This window comes from Gopherus flavomarginatus, chromosome 3, assembly GCF_025201925.1.
Source record: "Gopherus flavomarginatus isolate rGopFla2 chromosome 3, rGopFla2.mat.asm, whole genome shotgun sequence".
NCBI classification, from domain to species: Eukaryota; Metazoa; Chordata; order Testudines; family Testudinidae; genus Gopherus; species Gopherus flavomarginatus.
The window spans coordinates 133,065,905-133,086,155 of NC_066619.1; the positions used below are offsets into that span (position 1 = coordinate 133,065,905).

General features: G+C 46.2%; 2 protein-coding genes across 3 annotated transcripts in view; one reads left to right on the forward strand and one right to left on the reverse strand.

Moving 5' to 3' along the window:
* LOC127048474 (uncharacterized) overlaps positions 1 to 20,251 on the reverse strand; it is a 490,241-nt gene that overhangs the window by 158,816 nt on the left and 311,174 nt on the right. The gene's annotated exons all lie outside the window — the stretch shown is intronic.
* The window catches only part of SLC44A1 (solute carrier family 44 member 1), a 107,596-nt gene that overhangs the window by 57,100 nt on the left and 30,245 nt on the right, over positions 1 to 20,251 (forward strand). For both annotated transcript variants that reach the window (XM_050948241.1, XM_050948242.1), the window contains exon 5: positions 15,852 to 15,945. In XM_050948241.1, the coding sequence (XP_050804198.1) occupies positions 15,852 to 15,945 (94 nt within the window). The remainder of the gene's footprint in view (positions 1 to 15,851; positions 15,946 to 20,251) is intronic.

The following is a 20,251-nucleotide window of genomic DNA, read 5'->3' on the forward strand; positions in this document are numbered from 1 at the left end:
ACTTTGTCGAACTGAATCAAAGGCTACACGCTTTGCTAAAATTTACTGCATCTTGTGCTAAAGGTGATCCAGGCTAGCCAAAACTCCTTGGCACTTGCTGTTTAAAAGACAAGAGCTTGTCTTGTGAAATGTTTTCAAATTGGCATTAAATGGAATTGCCTTGGTTCTTGTAAACTTAGACCAGGGTATCTGAAGTCTAGCACTTAATGCAGGGAAGTGTCAGCCAAAAGTACTCAAGGGCTCTGATCCCTATTTTCTAATCCATATTCACTCAGTGTGACCTTGGGCCAGTTATTTTAGGTCTGAGGTAAACGAATTAGAATGTTAATGCAGAATTTCAAAATAAAGTAGATGCTGAATCTAAACTGAGCTTTCATGTTGTAAATAAATTAGCTCCCCACTCCTCCCCCAAAAAAGTATGAAACCAGAGTACAAGATCACTGATGAACACCTATGCAAGATTGTGAGAATATAGTTATGGCTTAGAAAGCATGTCATCCCCTGCTGGTGCTTCTGTTTAAAACTATATCAACTGTTTAGGATCGAAAGTTGATTTGGTTAAACTGGTACTTGCTGGAAGTTTACTGCCTGCATTCTAAATGTTATGATAGTGCTGGTTACAGCTCCAAAGTTAAGGTTGAGTTGAGTCTGGGTTAAAGTAGATTCAACCTTTTTCTTAAGTATGAAGAATAGTGTGTCCATGCCAAAATTATGGCATCCACTGCATACAGGATATTTCTGAGAATTTGAAAGTAAATCCATTAACTAACCTGAGTTGAAATTTAATTTGGAATGGAGCCTTTAAGGAATTTAGTGTTTTGTTCGGTGTCAGACCTTGTAATGTCTCAGATGATCTTCATAATGGAATAACACATTCTTCAAACTTTCTGCATTGTTTGGTCTCCATTGAAATCATGTGCACAGGCTACATCTTAAAACTGGATTGTAATTAAGCTAAATTAATGACTATTGTATTTAGTTAGGATTGTATAATATTCCCAGAAAAGAACTAGATTAAGGTGGAGGAAGGTTGGAAATACATATCTGTACATTAAGGTAAAAAACATTACAGGGATATCGTAACTATCCCAAAACCAACTCTCACTTTCTTGGGTTTCTAACTTTTCAGGTTAAATTTAAAATCCAAACACACTAATGTGTGAAAATGCAGTTAAAGGACCTAAACAACCTTAACTCTGCCCTGTAGTGACTCCATGCAGTAATCGTACAGTTACTGTGGATGCACATAGTGCTTGTTGGCCAGATTGAATTAAAATAACTTTTTAAAACAATGAGATTTTTTTCATTTTCTTTCGCATCATGTCCCACTGCTCACAAAAAACTGCCTTTATATATGCATGTGCTATGAAATCTGGGGTCAAAATTTCTGAAAGTACGAACCTAAAATTAGCCATATCCATCTAAACAAGTGGCTTGATTTGTCAAAAGTGCTGAGTGTGTGGCATCTAGCATTACCCTTGCTGGGAACTGCTGGCTGTTCAGCACTTAAAATTAGGCCACTAATGACTAAATGTGGATTTAAGAGCCTAGAATTAAGCTTCTATTTTTAAACATCTTGGCCTGGATCTCACTCTCAGAGGTCTGTAGCCAGGCCAATCCAGCAGAGGCCCAGGTGGATGCCATGCCTGGGGCAGTTACTGAAGTATAAGACTAAAGGAAAAAAGTCTACTGCAGAGGCTGACACGAATTAAAATAGTAAAGGAAATCAAGCGGATTAGGTCACGTTCAGGCATCTTTTTGAGTTGAGGGTGAGGGTATTGCAGATTTGATCACAAGCCAAGGGTTACCCCACACTGTTTGTATTACACCAGTAGGTTGAAAATTGAACTGGAATGAGAAGACACACTGAATTAGTCTTCTTATCCAAGTTGGGTTCAAAAGGCCTAAACTGCTGACTTTCTGGAGTTCTCTTTGGCATGGGTTTGAAAGTAAAATGCACATAGGTATTGTGAAGAAATGGGAAGGAACTGTAGGTAGGGGAAACTATTGCATCAGTGGTTTCTGGTCTGAGCAATAATGGCCCTGCTTTGAAGCACATCACTGGTACCTGCCTTAAAAACAGATTTTGTACGCGTTGGAAGTAATGTGGCGTGAACTGTATATTTTCTCCATATTTTTGTGGAAATGTACAATGATTAAAAAATGTTGGTTTTCACTCCTGAAAACTGTTAAGGAAATCACAGCCAAGGAATTATTATTGAAGCTCCTGGTTGTGCTGTTAGGTTTCCTAGTTAAAGGCATGTTGCCAAAGAGAAACAGATTTTACACCACTTGGTTTCTGCCAGACCCCATATAGCCTAAAGCCATTATTTGAATATAAGTACAATTTTGAATGGCTGTAATAGAGACAACTGATGTTTTGGTTTGATTGTTTATGGTTGAGTAGTACTGCATGGAGGTCTTGGGGGCACTCCTCCACAGTAGTCTAAAACTGTCTGCATCTGTCAGCACTATCTGGTACACTTACATTGAAAACAGAAACAAGTCTTTAAACAAAAAAAATCACAAAACATGTTTGCGTCCCGCTCCTGGGAGTGGGAGTATAACCAGTGAACCTTTCTCCCAGGATTGTGCTTGCATCAATGACTCTGTATTGCAAATAAAATAAGCCAAAAAGCCGCACTCGTTTTTAAGCTCCATTAGAAATCTGTGGGAGTGAGGGAGGTGGGAGGAGAGAGAATTGCTGTGTACCAAAGGGAAAGGAAATCAGTAATATTTGCTTTCAAGCTTCTATCTGCTGATAAAGAATGGTGAACAGAGCAGACAAAAGGGCTCGGGCAGCATTCTTCCTTTTTTTAAATAAAGGATTGCAGCTGACCATGAAAATACATCTTTACGGCTTCTCTGACTCACTGTAGGATAGATAAATATTTCTTCATCTCATTCTTGAATCCAGTTAGTTGCTGTGGCAACCATGATTGGATATCTCTGCTATTCCTCCTTTGCAGTCTTATAGATATTTATATATCTGGAGACCTTTATAAAGATGTAAATAATGTCTCGTTCCTTGGAACTCTCTTGTAGGCTCTAGAGAATACTCCCTTCTTTAGTCTGAACCCCAGAATTATTTAATAGAGAGCTTTAATTTCTCCCTTCCTCTGATGCTTCCTCTTTACTGGCGCCTACCGTATGTTCCTGTGAGACAATTAGGAGCTCAAGAAACTCTGAATATCCAACTGCCTATTCTTCCTCCCTTTAAAAGTGTATGGAATGTTTCTGAAAGATGCCAAGTGACAGTGCTGGTGAATGAAGTCCACTGTATCTATAAAAAGCGACAGAGTCCTGTGGCACCTTGTGGACTAACAGAAGTATTAGAGCATATGCTTTCGTGAGTGAATACCTGCTTCGTCAGACGCAACTGACATATCTGTAGCGCATAGTAAGCAGTACAGTCTGTTGTCTTCCGTCTTGTCTGTTGCTTCAATCACTACCAGCTGGAACTACCTGTAGTGAGAAGATAGTTCAGTGGCTGTGGCTATCTGATAGTTAACCTCTTCGCTGTTGCCAGTAAGGAGTATCATTTGTGATGGTGAGGTCTCTGGTGTTCTCATGTGTGCACCGTTCCTCAGTTCACACAGGCCCCTGAATTAATGTTAGGTGAGAACTCTTTTTGATCACCACTGACCTGGACCAGATTCAAACCAGTGACCTGGAAGTGAAAGTCTCTGTATCTTGTTACTGGACTCCTCCCTCATCTGGCCCAGCACCTCTTGATCCCATGACAGAGCATTAAAACCTGTAGTTTCTCTTTCTAGAAGTGAGTGGAAAGTCAAACTGCTTTCCTGCCTCCTCTTAAAAACACACACACACAACCAGAAATCTCTGGCATAGGAGGTCTAAATTATGTATGTTCTTAGTGAATACATTCTTGGTAGATTTGTTCCCTGTAGCAATTTAGCATTTGACTGAGTATTATTGCAAACTGTCAGGTCCAGCAGACACAGAATGAAGAAGAGCTGGTCAGTCTCAATATGTTTCTTTTTCTAATGTCCTTAAACTTTGTGCACTTGCAAGGGCTCAAGAAGGTGTCTTTGTGAGAACAGCACTTGTGCTCTTCCCCCATAGGAATAATTTGTCCTAATCACAAATCACATGAGGATCTTCTCCTTGTTCTACAAACCTGTCTCCTTTATACAAAGAGTGGTTGGCAGTGGAACATATCTTACCATGTGAAATAAGCACTCATGCAAGTTTCTGATTTGATGGATTCTGGGGCAAATTCCAAAGCCACAGTTTACTGCAGAACTATGCTCTAGTATCTGAGTTTTCATTTTTTTTAAAGTAATGTTACTAGCACTTGTATAGCTAGAGCAGGGAACTGATCCCATTTTTCTTAATTTGCTGTTGACTCTGAAACCTAATGGCAATGCAAATGGCATCCTGGTTAACTGTTTTCTGCTGATCATTTTAGTAGACACATTGGTTAGGTTTAGCTGTGCACATAAATATGGGGCAAATGTGTGAATATGAAAGGTGGTAGCTGTACATAACTGCTGGGACGATCAAATGAATTAAACCCTGCCCAGAATTTACAAGAGCCTCCAGGCCTACCCGTCCAGGTACCAAAAGCCCAGGTTGCCACTATCCAGCTGTTAATGCCTTCAGCTTCCCTCCACTAACCTGTGCAGTGCAGACCTGTCAAGAATCATCCATCTTGAGATTCACTCTTGCAGTTGCAAGATCTGTTGTGTTTTTGGTGAGAGACAAACTTCCCCACAAAATAGCCTGTACTCAAGGAAGTGGGCACTGAGCTGTCCGTCCGGAGACAGTAAGATGTTTTCCACTTTGCCTTCTGACTTACTGTTACTATTTCTGCATGCTTATAACCGTTGTTAACCAAGGTCTCATACACATGTCTTACAGGCAACTGTCATTCATTTGTTTTTCAGATGAGTGACTCAGAAGGCATACAGTCTCACTTCAGAGAGAGCTAGGAATAGAATCCCACTCTCTAATATGACAATATAAATCTTTTCCTCTTTCCCACACTACCTTTCAGAAGAACTAGGCCAGTAACTCAGGCTACCAGTGTGGTTCTGTCTCCCTCTAGACAAGGAACCATATACGGAAGATCATGAATCTGCTATTTCCTCCATGCTCATGGTTATGGCCCTTTACTGTTTGAATTAGAGGCTTGGGGGGTTAGTTCTAGAGGTCGCAGTTTCAGTGCTTGCAGACAATGCAAACAGGGATATCCTTACATTCCACTAGTCTGTCCAGACTACCACTAAACAGTATTGTTTCCAGAGCTAGCAACAATGCAGAAATACTGATATACCCAACATTTTGCTATCATCTCACAGATAGTTGTATAACTCATCAACAAAGTATATTGTGGTCCTCCAAGTGGATAGCAGCATGATTTTCCCTACCGGATTTACTCCTATAACTGATAGTGGTGTTATACATTTCCCCCCCCCCCCCAAAAAAAAAAAAAATTGGAAGATGTTTGAATTTTGTAGAAAAATAAATGTCCCAAAGAGTACAATACTGAAACGCCATTCACTAAAGGAATCTTCATTTCTTAAATCAGTTCAGTCTGTTGTGGAATATTCAGTCTGTTGCAGTATCATAGAATGCAGAGGGCCATGTCACATAATTTAGGTGCAGCTTCCTCCAACGTTTACAAGGTCTTCAATATTTTGCGTTCTCCACTGGAAAGAGGCTTTTCAGCACAATGTGTTCGCCTTGTCCTCAAGCTTTTCCAGCATCTTTATGAAATTCATGTTAATTGTGGCAGCATTTTTAAGAGTACTGGAGTTAATAACTGCTTAGTACCTGAATGATCAATCTTAAACAAAACAGAAGGCAGGATTTCAAAGGAAATAATGTTTGCTTTCCAAATCAGAGTTCAGAGCCGAGGTTCTCAGTTTTTCTGGGTGTGGGCCACAGTAAAAAGGAAAGCTTATCTCATGGGTCACTTCCCCTCCTGATCATGGTCACATCATAGCTCTCTGGTGACTCGACCAGGTGTTTATGCAGAAAAGTAATGTTAGGAAAGGAGCTAAAAATAAATGCTACGTCTTCAGAATATAATTTAGTAGCAAGGAACAAAGACAGCACTCTGACCAGTAGTCCTGTGGACCACTAGCAAGAACCCAGGACCACTGCATAAGAGAGTATTTTCGTAAGGCTCAGAACAAGTAGAGCTCTCGAGTCCATCCTCTGCAAGATGCAGTTTGTTGGCACTATCCTGATTACATCTCCAAATATAGCACACCCTCATGTGTAGGAAATAATGGATTTGCTGCGTCATGCCTTTGATTATTTTTCAGTTGGATATTTGGATTCCAGTAAGAATGTCCCTAAACCAGTTAGAATTAATGATGTTTCTGATCAATGTGTTGTTCCAAGTAAGGCTGATCTAAAGAGCTTTTATCTCTTGCAGACTTGGAAGCTCAAACGGTAGCTAAATCCCCAAAATGTTCAGAAAACTGCCACCAGACCAGTGTAGCTCATATACAATCTGTACTAAACCAGGATAGCTCCTTGTGCGACTGGGGAGAGGAAGGCAGAAAGAATCCTCTCCTTTCTTTCTTCTCCAGCAAGCCACGAAGTGCATGGCTACTATTGGAACCCTCTGGCTTGTGGTTCCGTTTGTGTTTCCATCTTGAAAGGACAAGTGTTTGCTCCACCTCCACTCCTCATTAGCCCAAAATGTTCAGGCGCAGGGATGTGGACAGAGGCCCTGCAGACAAGAGTTTATATGCAAGGGGTTCAGCCCACAATGGCTGTGCTCACTAAATCTGCTGTCACCCCCTTCCGCTGTGAGATCTAGGCCATTGACGGCAGGGTGCTCTGCAACCAAAGGGAAGGGGACATGGTTTGGTCCTTTAGATATGAGAATGTGGGGTTGGGCCCTCTGTTACCTTATAGATAATTGCTAAAAATGAGCAACAGTGGGAAACAAAATTATTAGACTTCTTGCATGGATAACTACATCATAAATCAATAAATGATTCTCCATACTCACTTCCCCGACTCGCATGTCCTGACTTTAGCATCCTTTAAAAGGTTCCTGATATCCAAACTGAAATAATGTTTCTCCGTGTATTCACAAGGTGTGCTGGGCATGTTGATGGATCCTTTTCCTACTGCTAGCCCTCTTTGGCATGTTTACGACTGTTCATGCTCACATTTAATTCAGAGTTTTTATATTTCAGTACAGGTGTTCAGATTAGATAGGCTTTATCGTAGTGCAAAGCTTTCATCCAGAGAGCTCCAAGTGCATTACAAATAAGTTTTGCAACACCTCTTTGAGGTAGGCGGGTGTATTATAGCCACTTTGCAGATAGGTAAGCTGAGGCATAGTGCTTCATCATTACTCCTGGGGCAATTCTGCACCTCTGCAAATGCTCAGAATTTATGTCCCCCACAGATTTCTTTGCTTCCCTGCAGAAAAATGACTTTCTGATAGGAAAGCAAAGGAAGCCACAAGAGGGGTCATGCAACCCTCCCTAGCAGTATATTTCAGGTGTCTATAGCAGCCACTAAATAGGTAAATCACTGTGGGGCAAGGGGCAGGACTGGAGAAGATCCAGCTAGTGGCTCCTACCCTGAGCTGGACTCAACTGCTAGTGCCGGCTGGGCTGGGGAGGACGGGACATCCTCTTCCCTACAAGGCATCTGAGACTGAGTCAGACCCACCCCCAGATTTCTTTCTCTGGGGAAGCTCTGCAAACTCCCTTCTCCCCTCCACTCCTGCTTCCTGCACCCCTTGCTCTTCAGCTGCAGGAGAAGGGATTCCCTGGGGAGCTGCTCCCCCATCCACTCAACCACTGTGCATCCAGACCCCCATATCCAGACCCTCCCACCGAGCCTCACCCTCCCTGATGAGCCCCACTACCCCAGCATCTGGACCCCCACTGAGATCCCCACACCAGATCCCCCTGCCAAGCTCTGTCCCCCCCCACACACACTCAGACCCCTCTCCCTGCTGAGCTCAACCACCTTCACATGGACCCCCTGCAGAGTCCCATTACTGTTGCACCTAGAACCCCCCAACAAGCCCCAGTGCATCCAGATCTCCCTACCCCTGCACTTGGATCCCCCACTGAGCCACCCACAGCCAGATTGCTCTGCACAGAACCTTCTCAACCCAAAGCTGGATCCCCCACACACTAAGCCCCTCCACACTTGATCCTGCTGGGCTAAGACTGTCTGCCCACACCTGGCATGGAGAGGCAGGGCCCTGAGGTGTTTCTGGGCCAGCCCCGGTCCTTGCACTGTGTCAGGATTGAGTGCAGCCTCACTGCTAAGTACATGTCCCAGGGGGAGCTGCACAGTGATCTCCCACCTCGGTGCAGCCAGTGGCCTGTGCGCCCTAATGCCAGGCTGGGGCCTTCACATTTATTTGACAAATAAAATTGGCAGAATTTTAAAATATTGTGTGCAGAATTTTTTATTTTTTGGTGCAGAATGCCCTCCGGAGTAATTATCTAAATGGCAGGACTGGAACTAGAACTCAGGAGTCCTGATTCTTGATTGCCTATTTCAGCCACCTGACTTTCTTTAATGATCTGCTAAATACAGAGATGTTAGTCTCTTCCTGAAAAATCTAAACCATGCAGTTGAGGCTCTTGAGACTGCGTGGGATACTTGGCACTGGTACTCCCAGGCTGTGCCCCTTCTCTGTACAAATGGAGGACTCCTTTCTGCAGGGGTAGTAAATGGGAGGAGATGCTGCTATGTGGTGCAGTACCATTAAGCCCAGTTGATGCTTAAGCATGGTTTGAACTTGATTGTAGCCAGCCTGGTCTCCACTACGGTTTAATTGGCCAGTGTGTGGAGAGGGCTTCGGCTTTGTTAGAGCTGCTGTGCATCCATAGAGTTTGACAATATAAACACAAGAGCACTCCTCTGTACAGGTCTTCAGCTAACTCACTCTTTTTTACCTCAATAGTTCTTCGAGTGATTGCTCATATCCATTCCAGTTAGGTGTGCGCGCTGTGCGTGCACGTTCGTCGGAAACTTTTTACCCTAGCAACTCCAGTGGGCCGGCAGGTCGCCCCCTAGAGTGGCGCCGCCATGGAGCCTGATATATACCGCTGCCGGCCCACCCGCTCCTCAGTTCCTTCTTACCGCCGTGTCGGTCGTTGGAACTGTGGAGCGCGGCATAGCTGTCCTCCACGTCCCTAGCTCTCCTTGTTCTACTGTTTATAGTTGTAGTTAGTAGTTAAGTGTAGTTAGTTAAGTAGTAATATAGTAAATAGTGTAAATAATATTTGTAAATATTTGTTAGCCGGTTTGGGCCGTAGCCCTTCCCGGCACCGGGCTCATGCCTGGTTCGCCGGGCTTCAAGCAATGCGCGGCCTGTAAGAAGCCGATGCCGACCAGCGACCCTCACGATGCGTGCCTAAAGTGCTTGGGGGAATCGCACATATCGGACAAGTGCCGCATTTGTAAGGCTTTTAAGCCTAGAACAAAGAAGGAGAGAGACCAGAGACTTAGGACTCTCCTCATGGAAGTGGCACTCAACCCGGCAGCTTCGCAGACCGTCACCTCGACACCGGCACCGGATCGCGCCGGCACCGGAAAGACTCCCCGGCACCGACCTTCCCCGGCACCGGGTACAGAAGCAAGGCCCTCGAAGTCTGCAACTCCATCCAGGCAGACTCGAGTGGAGCGCCCGGCACCTACATCTGCCGCGGCGCTACCGACAGGGATCCCGTCGACTCTGGGCCCGGAGGATCCGTCGAGTCCGGTCCCGCCGAGCTCCCCCATAAGATCTGGGGTTGAGCTATTGGTCCCATCGACGCCGGAGACCTTTGCCTCGGCACGGGACCTCATTGCCCTGACTGAGCCAACTCAGCCTCCACCCCCGGTACCTCCGGTGCGGGTGGCATCCAGAGGCAAACCAATGATGAGAGCGCCGTCTCGGGACTCACGCTCGCTGTCGAGGTCCCAGCACCGTGGTCGCTTAAGATCCCGCCGCCGCTCGCAGTCCCGGCACCGCTCCCCTCGGCGGTACCGGTCGTACTTGCGGCACTGATCGGCCTCCAGACGGTCCCGGTCTGGTTCCAGCCACCGATACCGGCACCGGGACTCTAGGAGCCATTCCCGCCGTCGATCAGCGTCCCGGTCCCGACCTCGGCACCGAGTCAGCGGCCGGTACCGATCCCGGCACCGAGTCCAAGACAGACCCCGGTCCTGATCCCGGCACCGGTATGACTCCCAGTACCGGTCCCCGGCACCGAGAACATCTTCGGCGCCAGGACGCGGAGACTCTTACCAGCCGCGGTCGGCCCCTCCATGGCCTTCCAGACATCCGTCGGTGTCGTCGCAGGCTGACAGTGTATATGCGCTAGGCACTGACAGAGAAGCGGCCCTTTTCCAAGACCCTCCGCAACAGGACCAGGGACCGCAGCAGTGGGGGTTCTGGACACCCTGGGTGTATCACCAAGCCCAGGGCCCCCAACAGCTTCCTCCTAGGCCTGCGACGACAGAGCACAGGGCGCTGGAGGCGTCGTTGTCTCGCCCCCCCACTCCCCGGACGGGTCAAAACAACAAGACCCTGAGCTCCCTCCGGAGTCAGAGGCGAGGGCTGAGGCAGACCCCCCGCTGGACACTCTCTTGCCGGGGGTCTCCTCATCGTCTTCTCCCGATGAGGCGGTGGCAGGCACTTCTTCCAATAGCCCTCCTCCACTAGGTCTCAGGGCACATCAGGACCTCCTCAGGCGCGTAGCACAGAACTTGAGCCTGCAAGCTGAGGAGGTCTCTGAGATCGAGGATCCCGTCATCAGCATCCTCTCCTCCGATGCTCCCACTAGGGTCGCCCTGCCCTTTATTCGGACGATCCAGGCCAACGCCAATACGATCTGGCAATCGCCGGCCTCCATCCTCCCTACTGCACGGGGCGTCGAAAGGAAGTACCTGGCCCCCTCCAAGGGCTATGAGTACCTCCATATTCACCGGACACCATGCTCCCTCGTGGTACAGTCGGTGAACGAGAGGGAGCGTCATGGGCAGGAAGTCCCAGCCCCCAAATCCAAGGAGGCCAGGCGTATGGACATCCTTGGCCGCAAGGTCTATTCGGCGGGGGCCCTTCAGCTCAGGGTTTCCAACCAGCAAGCCCTTCTTAGCTGCTACGCCTTTAACTCTTGGGTGGCAGCGGATAAGTTCAAAGAGCTGTTGCCACAGGAGGCGTGTCAAGAATTTGCGGCGATTCTTAACGAGGGCAAGAAGGTCGCAAGAACCTTGTTGCAGGCCTCCTTGGATGCTGCGGACTCGGCTGCCCGTACCCTCGCCTCGGAGGTGACAATACGCCGCATCTCCTGGCTTCAGGTTTCTGGCCTTCCATCGGAGCTCCAATACACCATCCAGGACCTCCCGTTCGAAGGCCAGGGCCTGTTCTCGGAGAAAACAGACCCCAGACTGAAAAGTCTCAAGGACAATCGGGTCATTATGCGCTCCCTTGGGATGCACACGCCTGAGACGCAACGCAGACCCTTCCGGCCCCAACAACAGCAGCAGCGCCGGCCGTAGCCCCAGTTCCGCCAGCGGCAGGACCTTAATAGGCGCTGCGGCAGAAATGGCAGGCGCAGGCAGTCGGGGAATCAAGGGGGGCAAAACCAAAGCTCCTCTAAAGCCCCACCTGGACCCAAACCTTCGTTTTGAAGGTGCGCCCGAGGGCGTAGTACCAGTGTCCCCCATGGATCCTTCCCCCCGTTTTCCAACCGCCTTTCGTTTTTCCTCCAGGTGTGGACCCAAATAACATCCGACCGCTGGGTCTTACGCATGGTGCAGACGGGATACCGTCTGCAGTTTATATCTTTTCCTCCCTCCCGCCCCCCACCCTCGTCCCTCTTCAGGGACCCCTCTCACGAGCAATTCCTCCGCCAGGAGGTGCAGACGCTCCTCGACAAAGGAGCTATAGAGGTGGTTCCGGAGAACGAGAGGGGCAAGGAGTTTTATTCCCGCTACTTTCTGATCCCCAAGGCCAAGGGAGGCCTCAGACCTATCCTCGACCTGCGAGAGCTCAACAAATATCTAGTGAAGTTGAAGTTCCGCATGGTATCCCTGGGGACCATTATCCCATGCCTGGATCCTGGAGACTGGTATGCCGCCCTCGACATGCAGGACGCTTATTTTCATATTGCCATATGGCCACACCACAGACGTTTCCTTCGGTTCGTGGTTGACCGCCATCACTACCAATTCGCGGTCCTCCTGTTTGGCCTCTCTACGGCTCCGAGGGTATTCACAAAATGCATGGCTGTCGTTGTGGCACATCTTCGGCGCAGTCGCATTCACGTGTTCCCTTACCTCGACGATTGGCTAATTCGGGGCACATCAGAGCTGCAGGTCCGCAGCCACGTCCGCAGGATCACTGGCCTGTTTGCTACCTTGGGCCTCATGATCAACGTGGACAAGTCCACTCTGCTCCCCTCGCAGAGGGTGGAGTTCATTGGGGCTGTCCTTGACTCCACCTTGGCCAGGGCCCTTCTACCGTTGCCCAGGTTCCAGTTATTGTCGGCGATCGTTCAGCGCTTGCTGGCAGCCCCCCTGACATCGATACGGACATGCCTAACCCTGTTAGGCCATATGGCGGCCTGCACGTTTGTGACAGGGTATGCACGGCTCCGCATGAGGCCCCTCCAGTCTTGGCTCATCGCACATTACCGGCCGGCAAGGCAGTCACTAGACACGCTTATCACAATCCCCCAGGGGGTGTTGGATTCCCTCAGTTGGTGGCTAGACCAGTCCGTTGTGTGTGCGGGGCTCCCATTCCACCCACCCCAGCCCTCGGTGTCCCTAACGACGGACGCCTCAGATCTCGGCTGGGGGGCCCACCTGGGAACCCTGAGGACACAGGGCCTGTGGTCCCCGCAGGAGGTGGAGCTACACATCAACATGCGGGAGTTGAGAGCGGTCCGCCTTGCTTGTCAAACGTTCTGTCACCAGCTTCGAGGTCGTTGTGTCGTGGTATTCACCGACAACACGACGACCATGTACTATATCAACAAGCAGGGCGGCACCAGATCCTCTCCCCTATGTCACGAGGCGATGCGACTCTGGGACTTTTGTATAGCCCACTCCATTCACCTCACGGCTTCCTTCCTCCCCGGAGTACGGAACACGCTGGCGGACCGCCTGAGCAGATCCTTCCTCGCGCACGAGTGGTCCCTCCGCCCGGACGTCACCCTCTCGCTCTTCCAGAGGTGGGGTTGTCCCCGTGTGGACCTCTTCGCGTCCAGGGGGAACAGGAAATGCCAGGCGTTCTGCTCCTTTCAGGGCCGGGAACCCGGGTCTATAGCGGACGCCTTCCTTATCCCGTAGACGACCCACTTGTTCTACGCGTTCCCACTGGTCCACAAGGTCCTTCTGAAGGTGCGCAGGGACAGGGCCCGCGTGATCATGGTAGCCCCAGTGTGGCCCAGGCAACATTGGTACCCCATGTTGCTGGGCCTGGCCATAGCCAACCAAGTTCCCCTGCCCCTTCACCCGGACCTGATCACCCAGAACCACGGCAGTCTCTGTCACCCGGACCTCCAGTCGCTGCACCTCGCAGCGTGGCTCCTCCGTGGCTGACCAGATCCGAATTACGCTGCTCTTCCCTGGTACGTGAGGTACTCTTGGGCAGCAGGAAGCGTTCCACTAGAGCGACATACTCGGCCAAGTGGAAGCGTTTCTCCTGTTGGTGCACGGAGAGGGGTTTCCTCCCGATGGAAGTTTCGGTGGCCAATATTTTGGACTATATTTGGTCCCTCAAGCAACAGGGCCTGGCGATATCGTCCCTTCGGGTCCACCTGGCGGCTATCTCCACCTTTCACCCGGGTGGGGATGGCCGCTCCGTTTTCTCTCACCCGACGGTGACTAGATTCCTTAAGGGGCTGGAACGTCTGTACCCTAACGTCCGACCCCCTGCCCCTACCTGGGATCTTAACCTGGTTTTGTCTCGGCTCATGGGGCCCCCCTTTGAGCCGTTAGCGACTTGCTCCCTGCTCTGTCTTTCTTGGAAGACTGCCTTTTTAGTAGCCATTACCTCAGCTAGACGGGTGTCGGAACTCCGGGCTCTCACGGTAGATCCCCCGTATACGGTCTTCCATAAAGATAAGGTGCAGCTGAGACCGCACCCTGCCTTTCTCCCCAAGGTGGTCTCAGCCTTTCACGTCAACCAGGAGATCTTCCTCCCAGTTTTTTTCCCGAAGCCTCATTCTTCACGCAGGGAGCAACAGCTCCACTCGCTTGATGTCCGTCGGGCTCTCGCGTTTTATGTGGAGAGGACCAAACCGTTCCGCAAATCCCCCCAGCTTTTCGTGGCAGTAGCGGACTGCATTAAGGGGCTTCCCATTTCCTCGCAGAGGTTATCCTCGTGGGTAACGTCCTGTATCAGAACCTGCTATGACTTGGCTCACGTTCCTATGGGCCGTGTGACTGCACACTCTACCAGGGCGCAGGCGTCGTCGCTGGCTTTCCTCGCCCGTGTGCCCATCCAGGAAATCTGTTGGGCAGCGACCTGGTCATCGGTCCACACCTTTGCTTCCCACTACGCCCTGGTCCAGCAGTCCAGAGAGGACGCGGCCTTCGGATCTGCAGTGCTCCATGCCACTACTTCTCACTCCGACCCCACCACCTAGGTGAATCCCAAGCCATACCTAACTGGAATGGATATGAGCAATCACTCGAAGAAGAAAAGACGGTTACTCACCTTTGTAACTGTTGTTCTTCGAGATGTGTTGCTCATATCCATTCCACACCCGCCCTCCTTCCTCACTGTCAGAGTAGCCAGCAAGAAGGAACTGAGGAGCGGGTGGGCCGGCAGGGGTATATATCAGGCGCCATGGCGGCGCCACTCTAGGGGGCGACCTGCCGGCCCACTGGAGTTGCTAGGGTAAAAAGTTTCCGACGAACGTGCACGCGCGGCGCGCACACCTAACTGGAATGGATATGAGCAACACATCTCGAAGAACAACAGTTACAAACGTGAGTAACCGTCTTTTCTTCCTCTCTTTGCTCTCTGTAAAGCACATGGATTGTAGTTTAAAAAGAAAACTGGATAATTTCTTTTCATCGTGGATACGTTTGGCAGAATTTGATTTTTATTTGTGTATAATTTTGGTGGATAATATTTGTTTGTATATAAGCAATTTTTTCCCAATATTTAGCAATTTTAAATTTTCACAGTTGTGGGAAACTAAGGGAATGGGGGGATCAGACAATAATTATTTACCGACAGTAGGTGATTCAAAAAGTTAAAGCTTTCTATCCGTTAAAACACAAATTGTCACCATCACGTCAAAATATACAAAGTAAATATTCTTAAATCAAGCTGAGTTCTCAGGCAGCATTTTCTCACTTTGCCCATCTGTAAGTTTTGACTGCTATCGATGGAAATATTTTTTTCAGTTTGTGGGTGTACGGTGAAACTAACGTTTACCAATAAAAATCTGTTCCTTCAATGCCCAATCATGGATGTTGTGCCTCTGCAATTTTGATGCATTAAGAATGATTAAGAAACAGTTGGGGGGAGGGAATTATTTCAAGGAGTCTAGTGATTTGTGTTCCTTCCTTCCTTTAAAGGTAGACTGTGAATGTAGACTGTGAATTTAGCCTTTCTCTCTTGGATGATCAAAGGTGGTAGGAGGATGACCCAGCCATGGATGTAAGGGGCCCATCTAATACAACATACGATGAGCTTGATTCAACATTCCATTACAAAATATTTTCTCTAATAGTCTCTTGTAACTCTGAAGTCAATGGAGTTTGTCATGTGAAACTAATGTAATGGAGTGAAGAATCAGGACTATTATCCATTTTAAGATGATTTGCTGGACTGGAACAGGGAATATTAGATTTTTGATCTTGTAACATTTTTTTTCTTTCAACAGGATCAAATTTATGTAGCTATGAACTACTGTCATCTAAGTACACTACAGATTCACAGGCCTCTAAGCTTTGTCCTAAGCTCCCGGTTCCAGAGAGGTAAGTTTATGGTTTCTTGTCTAACAGTTCATTTGTCTGAAAAAGATTTCATAAAAATCTCACAAAGAATAGTTTAGGTCACTCTATAACATACCTGTGTTTGTTTTTTTTTGCATGTTAACTCTGTTGGTACAAAGGTCATCTTTAAAGAGACTCTGTCAACATAACACTAAAAAAACAACAACAAAAAACCCCAAAACCCTACTGTTACTAGTGCTATTAAAACTGGAATATTAAAAATGCTATTTGATGTTATATATTCAGTGTTGTGCTGTGTGCTGCAAAGCAGTTTGTTTGCCACCCTGAGGACTGGCTGCATTTTAGCAGTGCTGTCTGTACACAATGTATGAAGGGCTTTGGAATGAAAGGTGATATATACATATAAAATATTACGTTTGTCATTTATGGTGTTTGCTTCTTGCACTTTACTCAGCCAGTTAAACTTGGTGAGTCTGTTTCATTTGCTGGTTCTCTGTTGCATCTAAGTTTCCAGGACTGGATTGCTTAAATGGCAGAAAGAAGAAAAAAGACCCAAATACCTGAAGGCACTCCTATTCATGTATTACCACATTTTGTAAATAAATCGCTCTAGTTTTAATGCTTAAAATTTCAATGAAGAGCTGCCTTGACTATTCTTGGTAAAGTCTATGGTAGTGATTGTAACAAAGAGGTTGCTGCTGGTATTGGGAGCCCAGCTGTATGTTGGAAGATTAGTGTGCTGCCCAGAAGTAAAGGGGCAGTCAGCACTTCAGCTGTACAGCAAATTTTGGAATTGTTCAGCAATGCAATTATTTTAGGGCTCAGTCCTGCAAACACTTCTGTGAGTGGTCCCACTGTCTTTAATGAGAGTTCTACAGCGGTGTTTGCGGCTTTGGGCTTCTATGTTTTAGCTGAAATTGAAGGGGCTTGACAATGCAAACAGTTGTGACTAGGCATATTTCCTACTTCATAAACAACCTCAGTCTGATTAGATCTGTTCAGGGGCAGGCTGTACATTCTCTGCATGGACATGAGTGTTGGCAAAGGGAAAACAGAGAGAAGTCCTGGAGAGGATATGTTGTATCCATTTTAGGACCTGTAGTTTTAAATGTCTTTTGTTTACCTCGGTAACTTATCCAAGTTTTTAAATTGACTGTGATAAGCAGCAGCTCAAATGCTGACAATAACATACTTTCTCTGAATCTTTTTTTTTTTTCTGCAGCTCTATCGCCTGTGCAACAGACCTAGGCATAGCTGCTGTGCTACCTAACTAAAATAAATAAAAATTCCAGTGTTTTGCATACTCAAATGGCTTGTCAGTTTTAATTTTTGCCAGAACTGTATGTACTTTTCTTCCTAAACATTCCCATGTCATTCAGTCGGATTGAATTTTGCTTAATAAGCAAGCACGCAGATAGACTGGAGTGTCATGTCACTTTATAATACAGTACAAATTCCTGGTTTAAACCCCCAAAGAAAATGAAAGGAAATACCCAATAGTTTGCCTTTAACTCACATAATTGTGTTTTAGATATTGTGCTAGTGCAGTTATTGAAGTGAACAAGCACATTTTGGAGAAGAAATGAAATGGTCTGAAGGATGGAAAAATAAAATAAACTGCAGGAAGAAGGATATTGAGGAAAACTCCCATATGTTCCCTTCCTGGAAGCAGATCCTCAGCTATTGTAAATTATATCACTCTATTTAAGTCAATGGAATAGCTGTGGCAACTTACGTCAGCTGAGAACTGTCCCCTGAAGTTTCCCAGTTGATCAATTCGGAGGAAAAGTGTTCCTCATGCCCTGCAGAGGAACCTAAAGATCTTGGGGGACTATGACATTTTACCTATGGCACTCTCTGTCCTTACTGGCTTTGGCTTCCTCACAGCACTGCCAAAGATAACCATGCCCTCCAGCTGTGCCTCCTGGAACCTCTTCTCTGGGCTGGAGAGCAGTTTCATTGTATGAAGGTGGTTTTGGAGCAGGGAATCTAGCCAGTTTTCCCCTTCCTTCCTGCCTCTGCCTGTTCCAACTCTGCACAGCCCTGGCAGAGGAGCTTCCATTGAGATTGGAGAGAAAAGGAGAGCATACCACAGCAGCAGAATGCTACATTCTGTTGGCACAGGCTCCCCTACATAAGTTGGCATATATCAATTATGGGGACTCTAAATATCTCACATCCACCCTTGTTTTGAGGCCCACCTGATAGAGAACTACTCTGTTCTTAACTCTGCATTCATTTCCTTGTCCATATCCAGTTAAATTGGGCCTTTAATATAATTTGAATGCAACTGTCATATTTGTGCTTTTAAAAATTTATTTATCATCATCCCTACTAGGCGGATTCTGCTGATCTTGATCACAATGATTAAGCAGCAGATTATTCTTATCTTATAATTTCATTTACGTATGTAATGTCCCAAGGTGTAATCAAGGGGCCTTATAAATAGCAGAGGTCACTATGACTAGATTTATTATTTCATTTTTTGTTAAACGAGACACATCACATGCTCAGTGAGTCAGAACCACTGAAACAGAAGCAGGTCTCGTGCTGGATTCCCAAGAGTTTCATTTATTCAAGAAAGTTTGTAATAACCACTGACCTTATTTTTTTATTAATTGTAACAGTTGGTATTTAACTGTTACACATAAAAACAGGTAACTTAATATGTACAGTATAATTGCAACAAGCAAGAGGGATATTAGCAGTTTAATACAGGAATGTTGTGAGATAAAGGTAAAAAGTATATACTTCTCCTTCAGGTCATATTGCGTCACATGACTTTTTTCAGAATGTCTGTTTTCTCATCAAGATGTAAAAAATGGATTTTTTTTTGCACGTTTCAAGATTAAAAGCTGAGCTTTGTCAGAATGATAGCTCTAATTTTCAGTATAAGCCTGTTAAACTTTGTAAGCTTTCTTAAAAATTGGAGTATGGCACGAATTAAAAGCTAAATGCAAAGCCCTCTAATTTAAAGTTTTTCAAATTTCATTGCATGCATTCTGTGCAGACTTGCAAGAGGCTAACACACACCAAAACTAGCTCCATCTTATAAAAAAAGCTAAGGGAATATATAGGCTGCTCTCTAGATAGAAAGGCCATTACTATGGGTTTAATTTGATTTTCAACAGTTCTGACTAACTGTGTAACTATTCTGCTTAATTGCTGGCTTTACCACTCACTAAAAGCAGAGTATCAGTATAAGCATCTGCAAACGCATTTATATAGTCAAGCACAGTTGACTTAAAACCTTATTATTTAGCACTGTCTGTCAGTTTCACAAAACCATGGGAATCTGTTAATTATCTAATCATGAGGGTGATCATAAAACCCTCCCAATTTTGCACTGAATAATTAGACAATTGTTTTTTTAGTATGTTATCTCCCTCCTCGCTTCTACCTCACCAACATAATAATGCATGGAGGGGATATTCTTAAAGCAGATGATTCCTCTAACCCTACACACTCGAAGTGAAGATTAGAATTTTGGTAGGACTCACAATTTAAAAAGAGGTATCTGGTACAGAAAATCTCTGGCTTCAAAATCACTTCTAAAATAGGAGACTCCCAAAGGGATAGTGTACACGGTTGCTTCATTATACTGAAATCTTGAAAATAAGTCAGTAGGAACTGATGGAGAGAAAGGAAAGAATCTGGAGGTTAAAAGAAAACTCTTCAATTTAATGTAAAAATGTATTGTATTCATTGGATTCAATTACAAGCAAGAGTATATTGCTAATAAAAGTGTCTTAAATGTAATGGAAAAGAATAATTAAATAAAATAGACAACCTTGATAGTCTGACACAGTTTAGGGAACAAGATGATGTAACTCCCCAGCAGGCAGCATTGGGAAAATAAAGTTTCACGTTTGTGCTCTCCTGTATTATCTGCTGGTGAACTGCATCCCAGTGTCTGTTTACTGGGGTGAGCAGTATAATGTAAAATGTCAGTACCCCTTGAGAGGAGCTCCAATACCATTCAGGGTAAAAGGAATAATTAAACAATTACAGGCCTCTTCATTGCATTTGTTATAAAACATTTAAATATTTAGCTGAGGTAATGTAAGTAGTCACTGTAATTTTCCTCTCCTATGACCAGAATAAGCATAAGAGGGGGACAGAATAAGGTATCTTTATCATGGTTGTTTGGCAACAGTTGTAAATGGTGACATGTTTTAGACTAATGTATATATATTTGCAACTATAGTACAATCATTCTTGGATTACTTTTTTGCTACAAAAGTGGGTCAGTATTTCATTTTGAAGTCAGTGAAAGGCATTGTTTGAGCTGGTGTACCACCTGACACTTGAATGACAGATGTTTAAG